At 36.1% G+C, this 17262-nt stretch overlaps 2 protein-coding genes and 1 long non-coding RNA gene across 5 annotated transcripts; 2 read left to right on the top strand and 1 right to left on the bottom strand.

Moving 5' to 3' along the window:
* The first annotated feature begins 1880 nt into the window (after positions 1–1880).
* Positions 1881–2234, top strand: LOC106317607. Its single transcript, XR_001265170.1, has 3 exons — positions 1881–1964; positions 2045–2071; positions 2152–2234. It is a non-coding gene; the product is annotated as an uncharacterized LOC106317607 (long non-coding RNA).
* A 1669-nt stretch (positions 2235–3903) lies between these two features.
* LOC106318869 (calmodulin-binding protein 60 C) lies at positions 3904–7584 on the top strand. Of its 3 annotated transcripts, none has more exons than XM_013757020.1 (7): positions 3904–4021; positions 4114–4260; positions 4435–5066; positions 5545–5705; positions 5794–5991; positions 6503–6680; positions 6757–7584. In XM_013757020.1, the coding sequence occupies exons 2-7, from the start codon at positions 4139–4141 to the stop codon at positions 7335–7337; spliced, it is 1872 nt and encodes a 623-aa protein (XP_013612474.1). In that variant the 5' UTR covers positions 3904–4021; positions 4114–4138; the 3' UTR covers positions 7338–7584. The 3 variants fall into 3 exon arrangements, with proteins under 3 accessions (XP_013612474.1, XP_013612475.1, XP_013612473.1); XM_013757021.1 differs by having other exon boundaries at positions 3921–4021; positions 4123–4260; XM_013757019.1 differs by having other exon boundaries at positions 3944–4260.
* A 1535-nt stretch (positions 7585–9119) lies between these two features.
* Positions 9120–10878, bottom strand: LOC106314253. Its single transcript, XM_013752162.1, has one exon. It carries the CDS (start codon positions 10866–10868, stop codon positions 9120–9122), a length of 1749 nt encoding a protein of 582 aa, XP_013607616.1. The 5' UTR covers positions 10869–10878.
* Between the last annotated feature and the right edge of the window lie 6384 nt (positions 10879–17262).

Genomic DNA, 17262 nt, shown 5'->3' on the forward strand with positions numbered 1-17262 from the left:
TCAATCCGGATTTAAGGCCGGATCAAAATAGGAGAAAGGAGAACAGATTTTAAGGCTTGCTAGCTAAAAGGGGTTTATGATTTTCTCTAATATCTTTTATAATTTCAAATAGTTCTTAGAAACAAGATTCATATAGATCTTAGATTATTAATAAGTTTTATAAGTTTTTAGAGATTCTTAGATCTTTAGAGATTCAAATAATTTTAGAATCAAGATTCATATAGATCTTAGATTCAAGATTAATATTTGTTATAATTTTAGATCTATAGATTTTTATAAGTTTTATGATTCAAATATATTTAATAATCAGGATTCAGCTATGTGGTGTTCTTAGATTTTATGGATAGATTAGTTTACCTTTTAGAAAACACCAAATTGATCTGAATGGACCACCGTGAGAGAGAGCTGATCCGCGGATGAGCTGGTTGAGAGAGAGGTGGAGGAGCTGGCCGGAAAACCGTGAGAGGGATAGACTTGGCCGGCGGAGCAAGGCTGAGGGCCGGAAGAGATGGCCGGAAAAGAGATGATCGCCGGCGGATGAGATTGCTCAGGTGGAGAAAGTCTCGTGCTGATAACATGTTAAGATTTGAGAGAAGATTTGTGAGAATGTGTTGTATATTTCTTATTGCTTACACCACTATATATAGTGGTTCATACAAGGTGGAGTCAAAGGGAGAATTGATTACAAAGATACTCTACATAATGACATGGTCAAACTCATAAAGACTAAGGTTGAATGGGTCTTCCATGTGGATTGATGTAAACCCCCAATGGACTCTAGTCTTGAACTTGTATGGTCTAGGTTATGGACCATCCACTTCATGATTAATAACAGATCCGACTTTGTGTGTGGTATTTTTTACCTCAAATTTCTTAATTCATAACCAATCACAATTATTTATTGCCTTCTTGTACAAAAACCTCAACCATGGCTAAGTTTGGCAAGATACAAAACTTTCAATTTCTAAAAACATTCTCATTCCATCATTTTAGTTGATGTGAATCTTAATCATTTTTTAATTTCTTTCTTTCGAAATGATATTATTCAGTAATTGTGAGAGAGCTTCTGTTCACTAATACAAAGGTTAAAAATGCAAGAACTAAAAATGAGATGATTAAAAGAAATTAGTGTGAACACATTAAATTAAATTGTTTGCGGTAGAATTAAAAAAAAATAGTATGTGAACGTATTAATTGTTAAATGATTGTGAAGCCGACATGTCAGCAAACTCAAATTAAAATCGACATGTCACAAAAATTTTGTTTTTTGTAATTATCAAAAAAAAAATCGTATGAATCCACTATGTTTAAACTTGGATTTAGAACTAGAGAGTCTTGGTTTATTTTTTTTTCCATTTTTGGGTTACTAATCTAGCCCATGCAATCTGAGGTAAATTATATTGAGAATGACTTCGTAATCATTTTTTCCATTGATTTATTTCGGAATTTAAAAGGGTTTTATCTTTTCATTCATAATGAAAGATTTCTTGTTCTTGAAAAAAATCTTTTATTTGATTCTTAACAAAAAAGGATGTTATGTATATGTTATATTCTTTCGACCCTCATTTGAAAGAAAGCGTCCACTAGATGTATAATCAATCATATAGCCATAGTTTTGTACGGGCGGATATTAGCATTATAAAAGTTTTACGAGGACCAAAAACTAATTTTAATAAACAGCTTATATCTGACTCTGGTTATTGATTTAGGGTTTTAGGCTCCGAATGGTGACTGCGGTTTAAGCGGTGCGGGACAAGCGGTTTAACTGCGGTACGATTTTAACAGTTATAAAAATGTATAGATATATGGTATATGTAGAAATTTTTGTTACTGTTAACTGCGGTGCGGGGCGGTTGTAAACATTCGAAGCCTTAGTGTTTGAGAGAGAGAGAGAGAGAGAGAGGTTTGAAAGGTCGGAAGCAATGGCGAGCACAAAAGTTCAAAGGATTATGACCCAACCTATCGTAAGTTCTCTGTTGTTTCGACTACTTTCCTCTCTGTTCCTTGACTGAGTTTTGCTTTTGTTTTCCGGTGGCTGCTACAGAACTTGATTTTTAGGTTTCTTCAAAGCGTAAGCTCCCTTCATCTATCTCTCAGTTTGCAATGGATTTTCGTGGGTTTAGCTTGATTCGTCTTGTCTATATGATGCAGAAAGCTAGGATCCAGATTTGGCTGTTCGAGCAGAAAGATTTGAAGATTGAAGGAAGAATCATTGTAAGTTATTATACATTCGCCTCTCAATACAAAACTAGTTCTGATTCTTAGGGAAAGTCTAAGTTTGTATTGCTATACTTTTACTTTTCTCGAGTTAAGGTTCAAGCTGACTCTCTACGTATTTCAAACTTGGTTAAGAGTTAAGGCTTCGAATGTTTACAACCGCCCCGCCCGCACCGCAGTTAACAATAACAAAAATCTCTACATATACCATATATCTATACGTTTTTATAACTGTTAAAATCATACCGCAGTTGAACCGCTTCTCCCGCACCGCTCAAACCGCAGTCATCGGAGCCTCATTCTTTAAAATCTTAGTGTTGCTTACTTAGACGTTGGGTGTTCCTTGTTTCATTTTGTATTACTATACTTTTGGTTTAGGGTTGACGCTTTTTGTAGGTCTATGGTTAATTAGGAGAAATCTCAGATTTGTTATTATGACATTCTCATTGATTTCCTTGTTACAATATCTCTCCTTTTTGCAGGGTTTTGACGAATACATCATACATGAACCTAGTGTTGGATGAAGCTGAGGAAGTGAGCATCAAGAAGAACACCAGGAAACCACTTGGTGAGGACTCATTCTTTTGTTAACAAGTTTCTCATTTGATTTGTTTGCTTTTGGCTCAGTAAACCCGAATGTAAATGCAGGAAGGATTCTACTTAAAGGAGACAACATAACTCTGATGATGAACACGTAAGTAATCACATCCTTCTCTACTCTGTGGCCTTTCTCTTTATGATATGTGTAACAACTTGGTTTGTCACTTTAAAAAAATAATTGAAAGCATAATCATCCATTTCTATGTAAACAGGGGAAAGTTGTATTTTTTTTCTCAACGCAGTCTCTTGAGGATGCTTTAGATTATCTCCAAAGCTTTTCCTAAAGACATGTTGAGTTGAGTCTTCTTCTTCTTGAGTTAGCTGACAATACTTTCTTCTCTTCATTAATGTGTAAAATTGCAATGTACTACTGACAATTTTGAGAAACTTTGGTTGAATCTAATGGATGGTATTGTCCAGTTTGGTTTGCTGTAATGTGGAGTTTTCATTACTTCAATGAATATGCACATTTCTTTTTAAATTAAAACTCAATATTTTGCTGGACTTTTCAATAATTTTTTTTACACAAAATATTTAAAAATAAACCCATTTGATTAAATTAAATTGCTGTCTGTATTTGTATCATTTTATATGTTTGGTAAACCTAAAGAAGATTGAAGTTAATTATAGTCCAATCAGAATATGTAAATGTTACAAACAGTAAAGATTGTTTTTAAAAAATGTTGTGCAAGTTAAAACATATAAATAAAGAAATCTATGGACCTGATCTCTTATATTGCAGGTAGATCTTATATTCATGTAATCTATATTATAAACCCATGTTGAATCTTATCCCTGGTGATGTGATGATGTGTTTTGTACTTTTGCACTATTATAATCGTGTAAAATATGAAATAATTAGACTTTATATACAAACTCCAAAGTTTTAATTTTTATATTTTCAACTAGAATAAAGCATGTGCTAAAAATACATAACACTAGCCGCCGGCCCAACAATGTCAACCAATAAACGAACAACAAAGTGGCGGCAATTCAAGCCTACGGTGGTCTCGCCCGCACCAGATATTTATCTTAATTTACTACAACCAGTCAAAGTAGTCGACTAATCACATACCAAGACAAGTGCTAGAAGTAAATTAATTAAGACAGAACATTGGTGTTCAAAAAAAAAAAAGACAGAACATAACCTCTTTTGATTTTCTCTCTCTCTCTCTCTCTATCCAAACCAAACACCATTTCTGAGGTATTCTTTTTGGTCTCTCTCTCTCCTTCAAATCGAATCACAGTTTCTAGATTGGTGAAGTGTCTTTACTTTAGCTTGTCTCGTTCTTACAGATCTTTTAGCTTTAGGGGAGAAAAGATGCAGACAAGATATATGGAGAGGACTAATAGTATGAGAGAAAAGAGAAAGCTTGAGGAAGATGATGATAACAATAATCAGCAGCAGCAGCAGCCTGAGCGTAAAAGACCCGCTCTTGCAAGGTAATCTATGCTGATACTTGTCTTAGTGTCAAACCCTTTTAGTTTGTGTTGTGTTCTGAGTTCAGATTCTCGCTTTTCAAATCTACAATTGATTGATTATTTGTGTGAAGTAGAAAGTGTTGTTTAGATGTTTTGATTATTGAATTTGAGAAAGCTTGTGTATGTTCTTTGCAGTGTAATTGTGGAAGCCCTGAAGATGGATAGCTTACAAAGACTTTGCTCGTCTTTGGAACCTATTCTTCGCAGAGTGGTAAGCGAAGAGGTGGAGAGGGCACTGGCGAAACTAGGCCCCGCAAGACTTAGTAGTGAAAGGTCCTCTCCCAAACGAATAGAAGGCATCGGTGGAAGGAACTTGCAGCTGCAGTTCAGGTCTAGACTCTCTGTTCCTCTCTTCACTGGAGGGAAGATAGAAGGGGAGCAAGGCGCTGCCATCCACGTTGTACTGTTAGACGCCACAACGGGACATGTATTAACAGTAGGACCTGAAGCTTCTGCTAAGCTTGATGTTGTTGTGCTTGACGGTGATTTCAACAACGAAGATGAAGAAGACTGGACCGAGGAGGAGTTCGAAAGCCATTTGGTGAAAGAGCGTCAAGGAAAGAGGCCGCTCTTGACCGGCGACGTGCAGGTGACGTTGAAAGAAGGCGTGGGGACGTTAGGAGAGCTTATCTTTACGGATAACTCGAGTTGGATAAGATGCAGAAAGTTCAGGCTGGGGTTAAAGGTCTCTTCTGGTTACTGTGAGGGGTTGCGTGTGCGCGAGGCGAAGACAGAAGCTTTCACCGTCAAGGACCATCGTGGAGAGTGTAAGTTCTTGCTTTCTGCTTTCATTTGAGTCACATTGAAAACATTTTTTGTTACTCTCTTATTAGGCCCGTGCATTTGGGTACGTATGGGTACGATGAGTATCGGTTTTGGTTTTGAAAAATGGTCCCATTCGGATATTACAAAAAACAGGATATTACCAAAGAAAAGGGTCGGGTTCGAGTCTGGTACTCCTGGATCCGGGTGGGTTTGGGTTTTAGCTAAAGTAACTAAACTACGGGTATTTATATCTAAACTACTCAAACTTATCTAAAAATGATTAAAAAACCAAAAATACTCAGATATATGGTTTGAACGGGTTACAATGTTTTTTTTCTGAAAGTAACCATGGATACAATGTTATTTGGGTGTTTTGTATCCAAAACAAAACTAATATTTGATTTATAATTTTAATTTTAGGTATTAATATTAGTATTAGTATAATTATACATTAGGGACCCTAATGGTTATTTTCCACAGTGTACAAGAAACATTATCCACCTGCTTTGGATGATGAAGTGTGGAGGCTGGAGAAGATCGGTAAAGACGGAGCTTTCCATAAGAAGCTGAACAAAGCAGGAATCTACAACGTTAAAGAGTTTCTACGTCTTATGGTGAAAGACTCTCAGAAACTAAGGACTGTAAGTGCACCATCTCCACTATCCATTGTATCTTATCAAGATGTTGAAAGATTCTTACTTACTCATCGAGTTTTTTTTTTTTAATCAGATTCTTGGGAGTGGAATGTCGAACAGGATGTGGGAGACACTTGCAGAACATTCCAAGACATGTGTCTTGAGTGAAATGCTTTACGTCTACTATCCTGAGGACTCAGTTGGTGTTGTTTTCAACAATATCTATGAGTTTAGTGGTCTTATTTCAGGGAAGCAGTACTATCCTGCGGATTCTCTTTCTGACAACCAAAAGGTTTGTGCTTCTTATAGATATACACTTGTTTCTTCTCTCTTACTTGGTAAATGGTAAACTGTTGATGTATTATATGCATGGTTCTAAAAATTGGTCTAGGTGGCAGCGCCTAGGTGCCCGCCTAGACGACAAATCGGTCCTAACCGAAATGATTTTCTTAAATCCGATTCAAACCGGTTTAAACCATTCTAAATCAGTTTAAACCGTTCTAAATCGATCAAAATTAGGTTAAAATTTTAAAATTAAATAATAAGGTTAGTATAAATCCAAAAATTTGTTTAGTTTATTTTGTTATGTATATTTAATTTTGATAATTCATCAAAACATTTTTATAATTAAACCCAATAACTAAAATATCTTATATAAATGTAAAATATATTAAAGATAAATAAAAACTTTGTTAAAGCGCCTAATCCTGGCTTGGACCCCGAATAATCCGTCAAGTCGCTAATTCTTTATAGAGCGCCTAGTTACAGCCTAAATAATTCTTAAACATTGATTATATGTATAGGGTTATGTTGATGCATTGGTGAAGAAAGCATATGAAAACTGGGATCAAGTTGTTGAGTATGACAGCAAGTCACTGATGAACTTCAACCAAGTTAACAAGACAGCTGAGATAGATTACTCAATGCCAGTTTCTGTTCCAAGCCAACCTTCAACATCATATTCAGACATAACTGGTGAAGGTGAGTTGATCTTAAAACCCATTTTCTTTTTGTTGTTGTGGAACCGAATTAACAGTCATTCTTTGGGTTTTAACAGCATCAGTGTACAATCAGATTCCGGCTTCAAGCTTCCCAGCTCAGTCTGATACTACCTCTTACATGCACTATGGAAACGCTTCATTTGCACCTCAAGACCAGCTAGTTAGCAACACTCATGAATCACAAGGCATGATGAATGGCAACGGTGGTGGGAGATTAGCACTAGGTCCATCGTCAGGATCCCAAAACAACCACTTTGTTCAGCCTCATTCGGAGATGAACCCTTTTAATGATTGGTCAAACAGAGGAGGTGATGGGTTTTTATCAGAGGAAGAGATTAGGGCTAGAAGTAACGAAATGCTTGAGAACGATGATATGCAGCAGCTGTTGAGACTCTTTAGCATGAATGGTGGTGTTGGTGGTGGCCCTCAAACTCCGATGAACGTGGGGGAAGATGGGTTTGGGTTTAACTCTTTTGGTCAGTCTTCGTTGGGTGATTATGAAGAAGAGCGTTCACAGTCGGGTAAGCCTGTTGTTGGATGGCTAAAGATCAAAGCAGCTATGAGATGGGGCTTCTTCATCAGGAGGAAAGCTGCTCAGAGACGTGCGCAGATTGTTGAACTCGAGGAGGACGAGTAGGAATCAAGAACTAAAGGGTTTGTTAAAGAGTTTCCCACAAGAAGAAGGAAGTCTTTTGTGGTGGTTTCTTCTTCTTCTTGTGGAGCTTCATTTGTATAGTGTAAGCTTTCTTCTTCTACTCTTCTACTTGCTTGTCCTTTATATGTAATCTCTACTTTGACCAGTTTATTTTCAAGAAACTATAAAAAAAACTTTTGTTGTAATTTTATTTTCTCAGTTGTGTGTTATTTGTGCTACTTGTGATTTGTTTTTTTTCTTGGGAAGATTAATGAGAGACTGAACTCTAATTTCCGCAGAAATACAAGTTATAATAGATACATCAATGAGGAGGCTCTCTATAACTCTATGTGTTACCTTGGAGGGGATCTTTTCTACAAAAAAATATAGTTCACTTATATAGATCAGGTCATGACCTATAAAAATAATCATATGATATCTTATATTTCTTTTCAAGGAACTCATTAAGAGTGATAACAAAGCTTCAAGATCAGATCGATTGTTAGGTTGAGCTCTGCTAATGACTGCATCAAGACAACACCATTATGATAAGCTATGGGTCTGGTCTTTTCTAATCCTTTAAAACCATATAGTTAAAATATTAAGCTTAATAAAGGTAACCAACTTGACACATTTCTTTTAATTAAACAAATAATTAACTTTTTTATATTTTTCTTATTATTTAATCTGTTTTATATGCATTATAAGAGCTCTTCTTCTCATTAGTGATCCAAAATTATATTTTAAAAAAATTAAATATGCGTTGACTCAGAGAAGAATACTCCTTGGTAAAGTCATATTTGTTATGTATCTGAAGAGAACTTGGAACGTGCTTTTTGTTATCAGGAAGCTTTTGCACAAAACCTATTCGTTAAATTGCCTCAACGAAGCTTCTTTGCTTTGCTGAATGATCATTACATTGTTGTTGTAATTGTTATGAATCTGAGGAAACCAAATGGAGAAGAACGTGGAAGATTTGAAGATTCTGGCTGAGCAGTGGTTCTATCAAGGAGTCGAATTTGCTCAACATATACCAAAGAATCAGCTTTATGCTGCTGTTGGTGCTCTGTTACTAACTACCATCTTCTTATTCTCTCGTAAGTAGTGGACATCACATCTTTCTTCTCTTTCAACTCTGCCGAGGATTCTTCTAGGCTTAGATTTTTGATATAATAGTTTTCTTGCCTTCTTGTTTGCGGTTGAGGAGTTTCATGTCTAAAGGGTGCCTACTTTAAACTTGTGATTAATCTTTAGTATAAGCTCATTTAGTGTACAGTTGCTTCTATGTTTTTGATGTCTCACCTTGATTATACATAAAGAAAACCAAACGTTTTGGTGGTTAATGTCGTCACTTTTGGTGCAGGTCGCTTGTTCAGACGTACGAAATCCAATACTGTACTCCTGTCTAGGCTTAGCGGAAGTGGCAAAACAGTGCTCTTCTATCAAGTTAGTGTTTATCGGTTTGTATACCAAAAACATCCATTAAGTATATTCGGTATTACCAAATCCAAACAACTTTAGCTATTTGTTAATACCCCTGAGTGTAGATCTAAACAAAGTACCCAAAAGTCTTTTCTAAATCTTTTTAAGGTTTCTTGGTACCTAATTTGCTTGTTAGCAGATTGAGTTTTTCTTATATCATTTCTACATTACCAAATAATGATATTCACATTCTTATAAAAAACACAATCAGCTTTTTATTCTTTACTAAGCGTTTTTCTTTTGTACATAAAAATAATTAAGAACAATAATTAAAAACAGGAGACAATAGTTATTCAGAATATATTATCGAGAATATATTACCTCAATGGAGGAACAGAATATATTTCCAAGATAATTTTTGAATACTATATTGTATTGACAGCGTTTTCGACAACCATGGCAGATGGGTCGGCTGAGACGGTTGTTAAGGATGATCTCAACTTTGCGTCCGTAGTATGTATATAGCTCATTTCCTTCCTTCAGATAGATGTCATTTCCCAGTACACATTCTGTATGGAATGTGACTCTACACTCACTGCATGTGTAGTATCCTTTCTTCGGATCTGTTGTCTCCTCACAAATTTGGCACCAACAAGGACCACTTGCAATTTTCTCATAAGAAAGGGTGAGCATATGCTCATCATGATCATACTTAACCTTGTAAGGAAGACTGGCACAACGACAGCACAATACAAAGTCACGTTCAATACAATTTAAACTTATACTTACTGTTCTTTCACATGCCGAACATTTTTGATAAGATTTTCGTTGATAGAATAAGAAGAAAGGATGTGGATGAGATGGATGATCGACCAGTTGTGATAAGGAGGCACATCTTACGTCCAGGTAGTAATCGAGACACCCTTCGCCACACGTGTATCCGAAACCGCAAGAGTAGCGATCGCAAAATCGACAATAAAAATAGCTTCCTCCTTTAACTAGAATTAATCGGTGGCGATGTTCAATACGTTTTATGCGAGGAAGATTTGCACACGTTCCATGGAGAAAAAAATCACATTCCATACATGTATAAACATTACCATCATAAAGAGGAAATATGCACGCTTGACAATGTTGTTGTTTTGCATCAAAAACTCCTTCAATATCTTCAATAAATTTCATGCGATGGTGTGCATGCCTAAAATGTCGTATAATTCCATCACCCATCTCCTCAAACGACGGCTTAATATTATCATCTTCCAGCTCTGGTTGGTCCTTGAGTTCCTTACCAGCCCATATATCAAGCAAAGTAGCACAGTTAGTGTGCACTGCATAGGTGCAACTCTTTGTGCAAGAATATGATCCATAGTTTTCATCCATCTTCTGGCTACAAACTCCGCAAAACCAAGAATTTCCGAAAGGAAGAGAACTAGTAAAAGAAAGACGGTGGCTGTGACAAGATATTCGTATGACGTGTGGCAAGTTGATACATCTTCCATGGACAATAAAATCGCATTGAAGACAAGAGTAGAAGCAATTTTTGGTATCATCAGATGCGCAAACATCGCAAGTAATTGGTGCTTTTCTAGGAAAGTAATGGAGGGTATGCTCATGCCTTTCTGGATTGTGTATAGTAGAAAACTCTTGTTTGCTTGCGCAAAGAGGATCCATAAAAAGATCAGAAATAGAAGAATGATAAACTAGTCCGTAGATTTCTAACCCACAACAAAGACATTCCCGTCTAATACCCCTATCATATTTGAGAAGCTGAAGAGGATATTTTGGGTGGTAAGAGGAAATGAATATAGGAGGAGACTCAACACATTCTTTGTGGTAATAGTTATTACACTCGTTGCAATAATAAAAATAGGTGGTACCAGTTTTATAACTTCTACAAGCCCAGCAGTAGTGGTCGCTTCGTTCGCCTTCTTTATTGTTGCATCCAAGAACCGATCGGAGATGGTGAGAATTTAAAGTGTCCTCGTATTGAACATCAGAGATTATGAGATAAGTTGTTTCGCCAATTGTTTTCTTTTGGAACCATTGTACTGCTCTCTCATTTACGACAAGGCATGTGAAAGAAGAAGGAGGAGGGTTGTCGATGGAACTCATGAGTGCTATATTGATGGTTAGATAGATGGTTAGATAGATGTCGAGAGTTCAATCTATATATAAGACCAACATTGGAGATAACTTCATTTCTATAACTTTATTTATTTTTATTTGTAAGTTCCTCACTCAAAAGCCAAGTAGTAATACTATCCTTATATTCTATATATATACACGCAAAGTAATAATAAAATGTCGTTAAGGAGACAATTCTATATTCCTTTCTTGATTATTGCACTCTCTTTCACGATTCAAGAATAAAATCAAAGTCTATGATTTGGAAGGTCCACGCATGTTAGAAATAGATTACTTCCCTTTACAATGTAGTGTATCTCTCTACAGAGTCCATTGAATAAGAGAGTACGGTCCATGAGCTCGGCACAAGAGATGGGCCCGATAGCTCCGCCCAAAAGATCAGCTCGAGAGGTCCACATGTAGGAGATCAATCCGAAGGGTTTGGCCCGTTAAGCTTGGTCCAGCACTCGACCCATTTTATCAGGTCAAGTCAACTTTATGGCAAAGAGGAGAGGAGGTTTGGGTAGAAAAGAGAGATATGAGAAATCAAGAAGGGCATTCAGACTTCACCAAAGATTCACCCACCATTGACGGCTAGAACTATGGTTTTCATTATTTAACTTTAATTTCATTGATTTGTACTTTTCCCACACACTCCCGGTGAGTGTTGTTTCTTTTCTCTCTTGTTCACACACAGTTGTAATTTCTCTCTCATCCGTATATATAAAGTAGACTTTGTGTTTTTCTTATAACATGGGTGAAAGAGGGTTTTGTTGATATGAGTTCACATATTTTTCTTTTTGTAATTTAGATCATTTTTCTTTTAAATTATTACAATTTGTCCAATCACTTTCTAATTGTGCACTACCTAATCATTTTCACATTAAGTATCATTATAGTTTGAGAATATATTTTCTTGGTCACTAAAATTTTAAAAATAATTAAAATAATATAAATATATTTTAAATATTTAATTTATTCACAACTAAAAATAGCATAAACTTTCATAATTTTATTATTTTTACTATTTTCTATTATTTCTTGTACAAATTAAATATTTCTTTTACTATTAAAGTTATAAAATAACCAAAGTAAAAATGAAAAACTAGAGCACAACACAAAAATTAAACCTAAAACTTCCATTATCACTGGGAAAACAAAATGCCATAGTAACACTAATTCAATAGAGGTCTAGAGCTGAAAGGAGATCAAGAACGAAGACTAAGTTACCTCATTGTACTATAAAGTGTCTTGGCGAGAACAAGTAAAAATAAAAAAAGACAGATAGATAAAATCTGAAACAAAACAATCCCCCGAACAAAAATAAGGGCGATCAAGCACCAACGCAAAGAACCAAGAAAGCGGACCAGAGAGAGAATAATAATCGGAAGACCAAATTCACCAAGAAGCAGGAAAATACAGACCTAAAGTATTGGAAGCACAACCACTAGCAAAAAGGTAAGAAACATCTCACAAACTAAACAAGAACAGACAAAGCACCCATGCAAGTGAAGAAACACAAAGCTCTAGATAGGAGGGACAAAAGTTCCAAGAGACTAATTCCACACACCTATACCAAAGGAAATATGAGAAGAAGAGAAACAACCTAGCGGAGGGATAATAGAAACCAACCACCACGAAATCAGAGAATAAGCTTGAGACCATAAATAACCTTCAAAGCCCACATAGCATACACACGAATGAAAACATTATCCAAACCTAGAGTGGTAAGCATGGTGAAAGGGAGCACTACAAGAGATGCGAACAACGATGAAAGCTGCAACGAGATGAGAAAACAGAGAAGGAAAGGGAGACAAAACAAAATCAGCAAACTATGGAGCTATCCTCGAGCTATGAAAGAGAGCATAGAAGTCAGATCCTGAAAAAATAGATCTTGAAAACCAATACGAGCAAGGCTATTGACGGTAAGCCAACGACGAGGAAGACAACATCAAACTTGACTAAAATCTGCCCCAGCCCAAGGAGATGCAGTTCCTATCACCATCAGCAGAAATCTAAGGAAGAAGAGGAGCAACCAATATTAACTAGAAAAGCCTACAACGTTGTGAGAAACATTCAAACAACTAGGAACTCATAAAGTCGATATACAACAAAATTCGTATAATCTCACCGACAAAAAAGGCGAGGAAGAACAAGAGCAGGAGGTGAGTCTTTTTTCGGTGATGGTGAGAAACACCACACACTAGAAAGGTAAACGAAAAACAGAGATGGTGACGGCTCAAGGTCAAAAATATGGGAAGAAGAAAAAAAACATCTTAAAAGTTATGATGTTCAAAAATATGAAAAAAATAAAATACAATTTTGACGTTGAAACCATTAATCTTAAAATCGACAAATGCCTAAATGCAAAGTTATTGAAATTCAATATACTTTTACATTATATGCTAAATTCACTGCTGACAAGTACTATACACACAACAGAACATTACAGGGAAAAAAAACACAAAATATATTTACCTATCACCTACTACTACATAACACACTAAAAACACTAAATAATGCTCTTAACAAATAAAAATGACCACAAAATTATATTATCCAAAAATTCATACTCTTAATAAATAAAATAAAATAATTGTGAACTATCTAATCTTTTTCGCACTAACTATTAGTATATGAAGTTTGATCATTTATTTTACTGTTCACTAAAATTCAAGATGAATAAAGAAATAAATAAAATAATAGAAATATATTTTAAATATTTAATTTATTCACAACTAATGATAACATAAGTTTTTATTATTTTATTATTTTTACTATTTTCTATTATTTTATTTACAAATTATATATTTATTTAATTCTATAGTGAATTTACTCAGTAAACTTATTGACATAAAATAGAAAACATAGGTATTGTGATATTGTAACCAATAATTGCTAGGTTTTGGACGGAACAAATACTAAAAAACCATATTGATATATCATATTATATTATTAACCATCCATTCTTTGTGTTGCATTATATTTACATTTGACTTATTTTAAAAAATAATATGATTTAAATCTAATAATATCAACTTTACAAAACGACCAATTTAGTGAATTCCTAATTGTAATATTTATTGATAGTGTACTATACCACCTTTGATAAAAATGGCATTAAAATGGCAAAATAGCACACATAAAAATAAAATAAAAATATTTTTTCAAGAAAAATAATTATCAACAATCTCGTAAGTAGCGCGGACACCCCTAATTTAATCAATAAAACGCCTTTGAAATAACACACACTCAAGTTTTGTTCATCTCCTCAGAGCCGGCCAAGCTCATATTCAACGGTTGGTGCCCATCGTGGAGTTATACAAAGTAGCATAAGATCAACATCCTACTGGCGGTTTACCCGGCATAAACAAACCTGGACAAGCAACAGAAGCGCCGACCATGATGGAATGATGAAAAGCATCACATACCACCTTGCCCAGCAGTACAAAGCTCATAAGGCGATGAACGAGCGTCTCGCCGAGCTAACTACCGTCATCACGCGCGGTCCTGCGACGTTTAGAAGACAACTCTTCGTCATCGAAAACCCTACGACTAGTGGTGGAGAGCTGGCGACAAGCCGACAAATCACCAATCTCCAGATCTCGATGTAAGACATTAACTCAAAGATCTACCAAGTAATGAGCTTAGCCCCATAGATTGAGTGCGTCCTCGCTGCAACCCTAATGTTCCCTTTTTTGAAGGGATCACTAACATCAAAATCCGTCAAACATACAAACTTCACATCCTATCCTATTCCGACGACACATATTCCACCGACCATGTGATTGCGTTCAACATAGTATACATTGTAACTTCTGTTTTTTTTTTTACAGCAAAAACATTTACAGACTCAACTTGACTCTGTAAACCAAATAGGTAACTCCGCATCCATGTGAACGACGAAAGACGGTTGTTTCCTAGAACTGCGTGCTAATCTATCCGCCCGTAGGTTCTCCGTCCGTGGTACATGAACAATGTTTGAGTTAAAGAAACTTCTTTTTAAGAGTTTAATGTCTTCCAGATAGCTTTCAAATACTGGTCATTCTTCTGGTTCCGAAACCATCTTCACCAATTGAGAACAATCTGTTGCAAACGTCACCTGAAACTGTCTTAAATTCTTCATACATTCTATTGCCCAAATTAAGGCATCAACCTCCGAATGAAGAGGTGAGAGGCATGCCCTTACATTCCTTGCCCCTAATAAACCATTGAAACCCGGTAAAGTGCTATACCATCCTTGCCCTGAAAATAAATCCTTATCTTTCCATGATCCATCTATGAAACACCATCTATGAAACACCATCTTCCTGACGTCGCTAATGTGGAAGTGGTCTGTACCTGATGCCCCCTCATTGGATCATTTACTACATGTGCCTCAGCCCAGAGTGATGATTCCAATTCTGCCAATTTAAGTGTTTCCCTCGAATCAATATCCAAGTTGCTAAAAACTTTATTATTCCGACCTTTCCATATATACCATAACATCCATGCAAATTGGTGGTCATCCATCTTTGGATTAACTCTCCAAAAAAGATGGTCCATATTAGCCAAAAATGAACTGATAGGAAAAATATTGGGATGCGATGGTATCTTAGATAGAGCCCATACTTGACGTGCTGGAGGACATTAAAAAAACACATGATTTATTGATTCCTCCGGATCTCCGCATCGGGCACATCATATATCCCCTTGTATCCCTCTTGATTTTAGATTTTTCATTACCGCTATACATCCTGAAAGGAGTTTCCAGTGTTTTATTTTCGGGGGACACCGTACTTTCCAGCAGAAAGCTTTTAATGTATCCACCGTGGGCCCATAAAATTCTGGTGGTTTTTCTTTATCAGGGTAGACCCTTTCCACTTGGTAACCTGATTTGAGAGAGTATTTCCCATTGTTGTTAAAATGCCATCCATTTCTATCATCCATCTGATTTCAACTTAATGGGATACTTTCAATAATTTTTACATCATGAGGATCCACCAAAGCCCTGATTGCCTGTAAAGTCCATGTTCGGGATTCCTGATTAATGAGGGAATCCACTGTGAGATCCGAGTAACTGTGTTGAAGGTTTTTGTTTGCTGGTCTCGGGCGAGTGGTTGGGATCTAAAGATCATTCCATACTGATATAGATGAACATGTTCCCACCCTTTTAATTAGTACTTTACAAACCAGAGATCTAGCAGAAATAATACTCCTCCAGCCATATGACAGGGAGTTTGAGCAAATCGGTTCCAGGGGTGAAGCATTCCTGTAGTACCGTCCTTTGAAAACTCTTGAAAAAAGAGTATTCGGCTTCTCAATCAGCCTCAACAATTGCTTACCAAGCATTGCAGTGTTAAAATCAACAAGATCCTTAAAGCCGAGTCCACCATTATCATTAGACACACATAATTTATCCCATGATTTCTAATGCGTACCTTTTGTACTTCCTCCTGGACTCCACCAAAACTGAGCTACATCACTCGTTAACTTTTTTACTGTAGCCTTCGGTAACCGATAAACAGACATAACATGGTTTTGCAGGGTCCTAACCACCGACTTAATAATTACCTCTTTTCCTCTTTTAGTAAAAAATCTAAACGTCCATCCATTAACCTTATTATTCAATCGTTCTTGTACAAAACCAAACACTTGTATCTTAGATCCTCCAAGATTTTCTGGTAACCCTAAGTAAGATCCCATACCTCCTATATTTTGAATTCCGAAAATATCTCTCAATTCTTGACGACTAACTTCTTCAATCTTATGTCCAAACTGAATTGAAGATTTCTGAAAATTAATTTGTTGCCCTGAGACAGCCTCATATTCCTTCAAAATCCTGAGAATGGCTTGACACTCCTCCTTATTTGCCTTAAAAAAAAGACTATCATCTGCAAATAGCAAATGAGATATTGTTGGACAAGCTTTTGCTACCTTTAGACCAGTTAATTGTTTCACTCTCTCCGCCTTCTTAATATTCGCGATTAGTGCCTCAGTGCACATGATAAATAATTACGGAGACAAAGGATCCCCTTGCCGTAAACCCCGCTGTGGGATGATAAGACCTCTTGGTTGACCATTGAGAAGGACCCTATATTGAACCGAAGAAATACACTCCAACATTAAGATGATCCAACGAGGATCAAATCCCATCTTATGAAGAAGAGCCTCAATAAAACTCCACTCTATCCTATCATACGCCTTACTCATATCCGTTTTGATCGCCATAAACTTATTTTGACAAGACTTATTTGTTCTCAGTCCATGAAACATTTCATGCGCTATAAGAATATTATCTGATATTAACATGCCCGCCACAAAAGCCGATTGTGTCTCCGAAATTAGCCGTGGTAGGCAAATTTTCAATCTTTGACACAAAACTTTCGAGATAATCTTGTAA

Source organism: Brassica oleracea, chromosome C9 (genome assembly GCF_000695525.1).
Source record: "Brassica oleracea var. oleracea cultivar TO1000 chromosome C9, BOL, whole genome shotgun sequence".
Taxonomy (NCBI): domain Eukaryota; kingdom Viridiplantae; phylum Streptophyta; class Magnoliopsida; order Brassicales; family Brassicaceae; genus Brassica; species Brassica oleracea.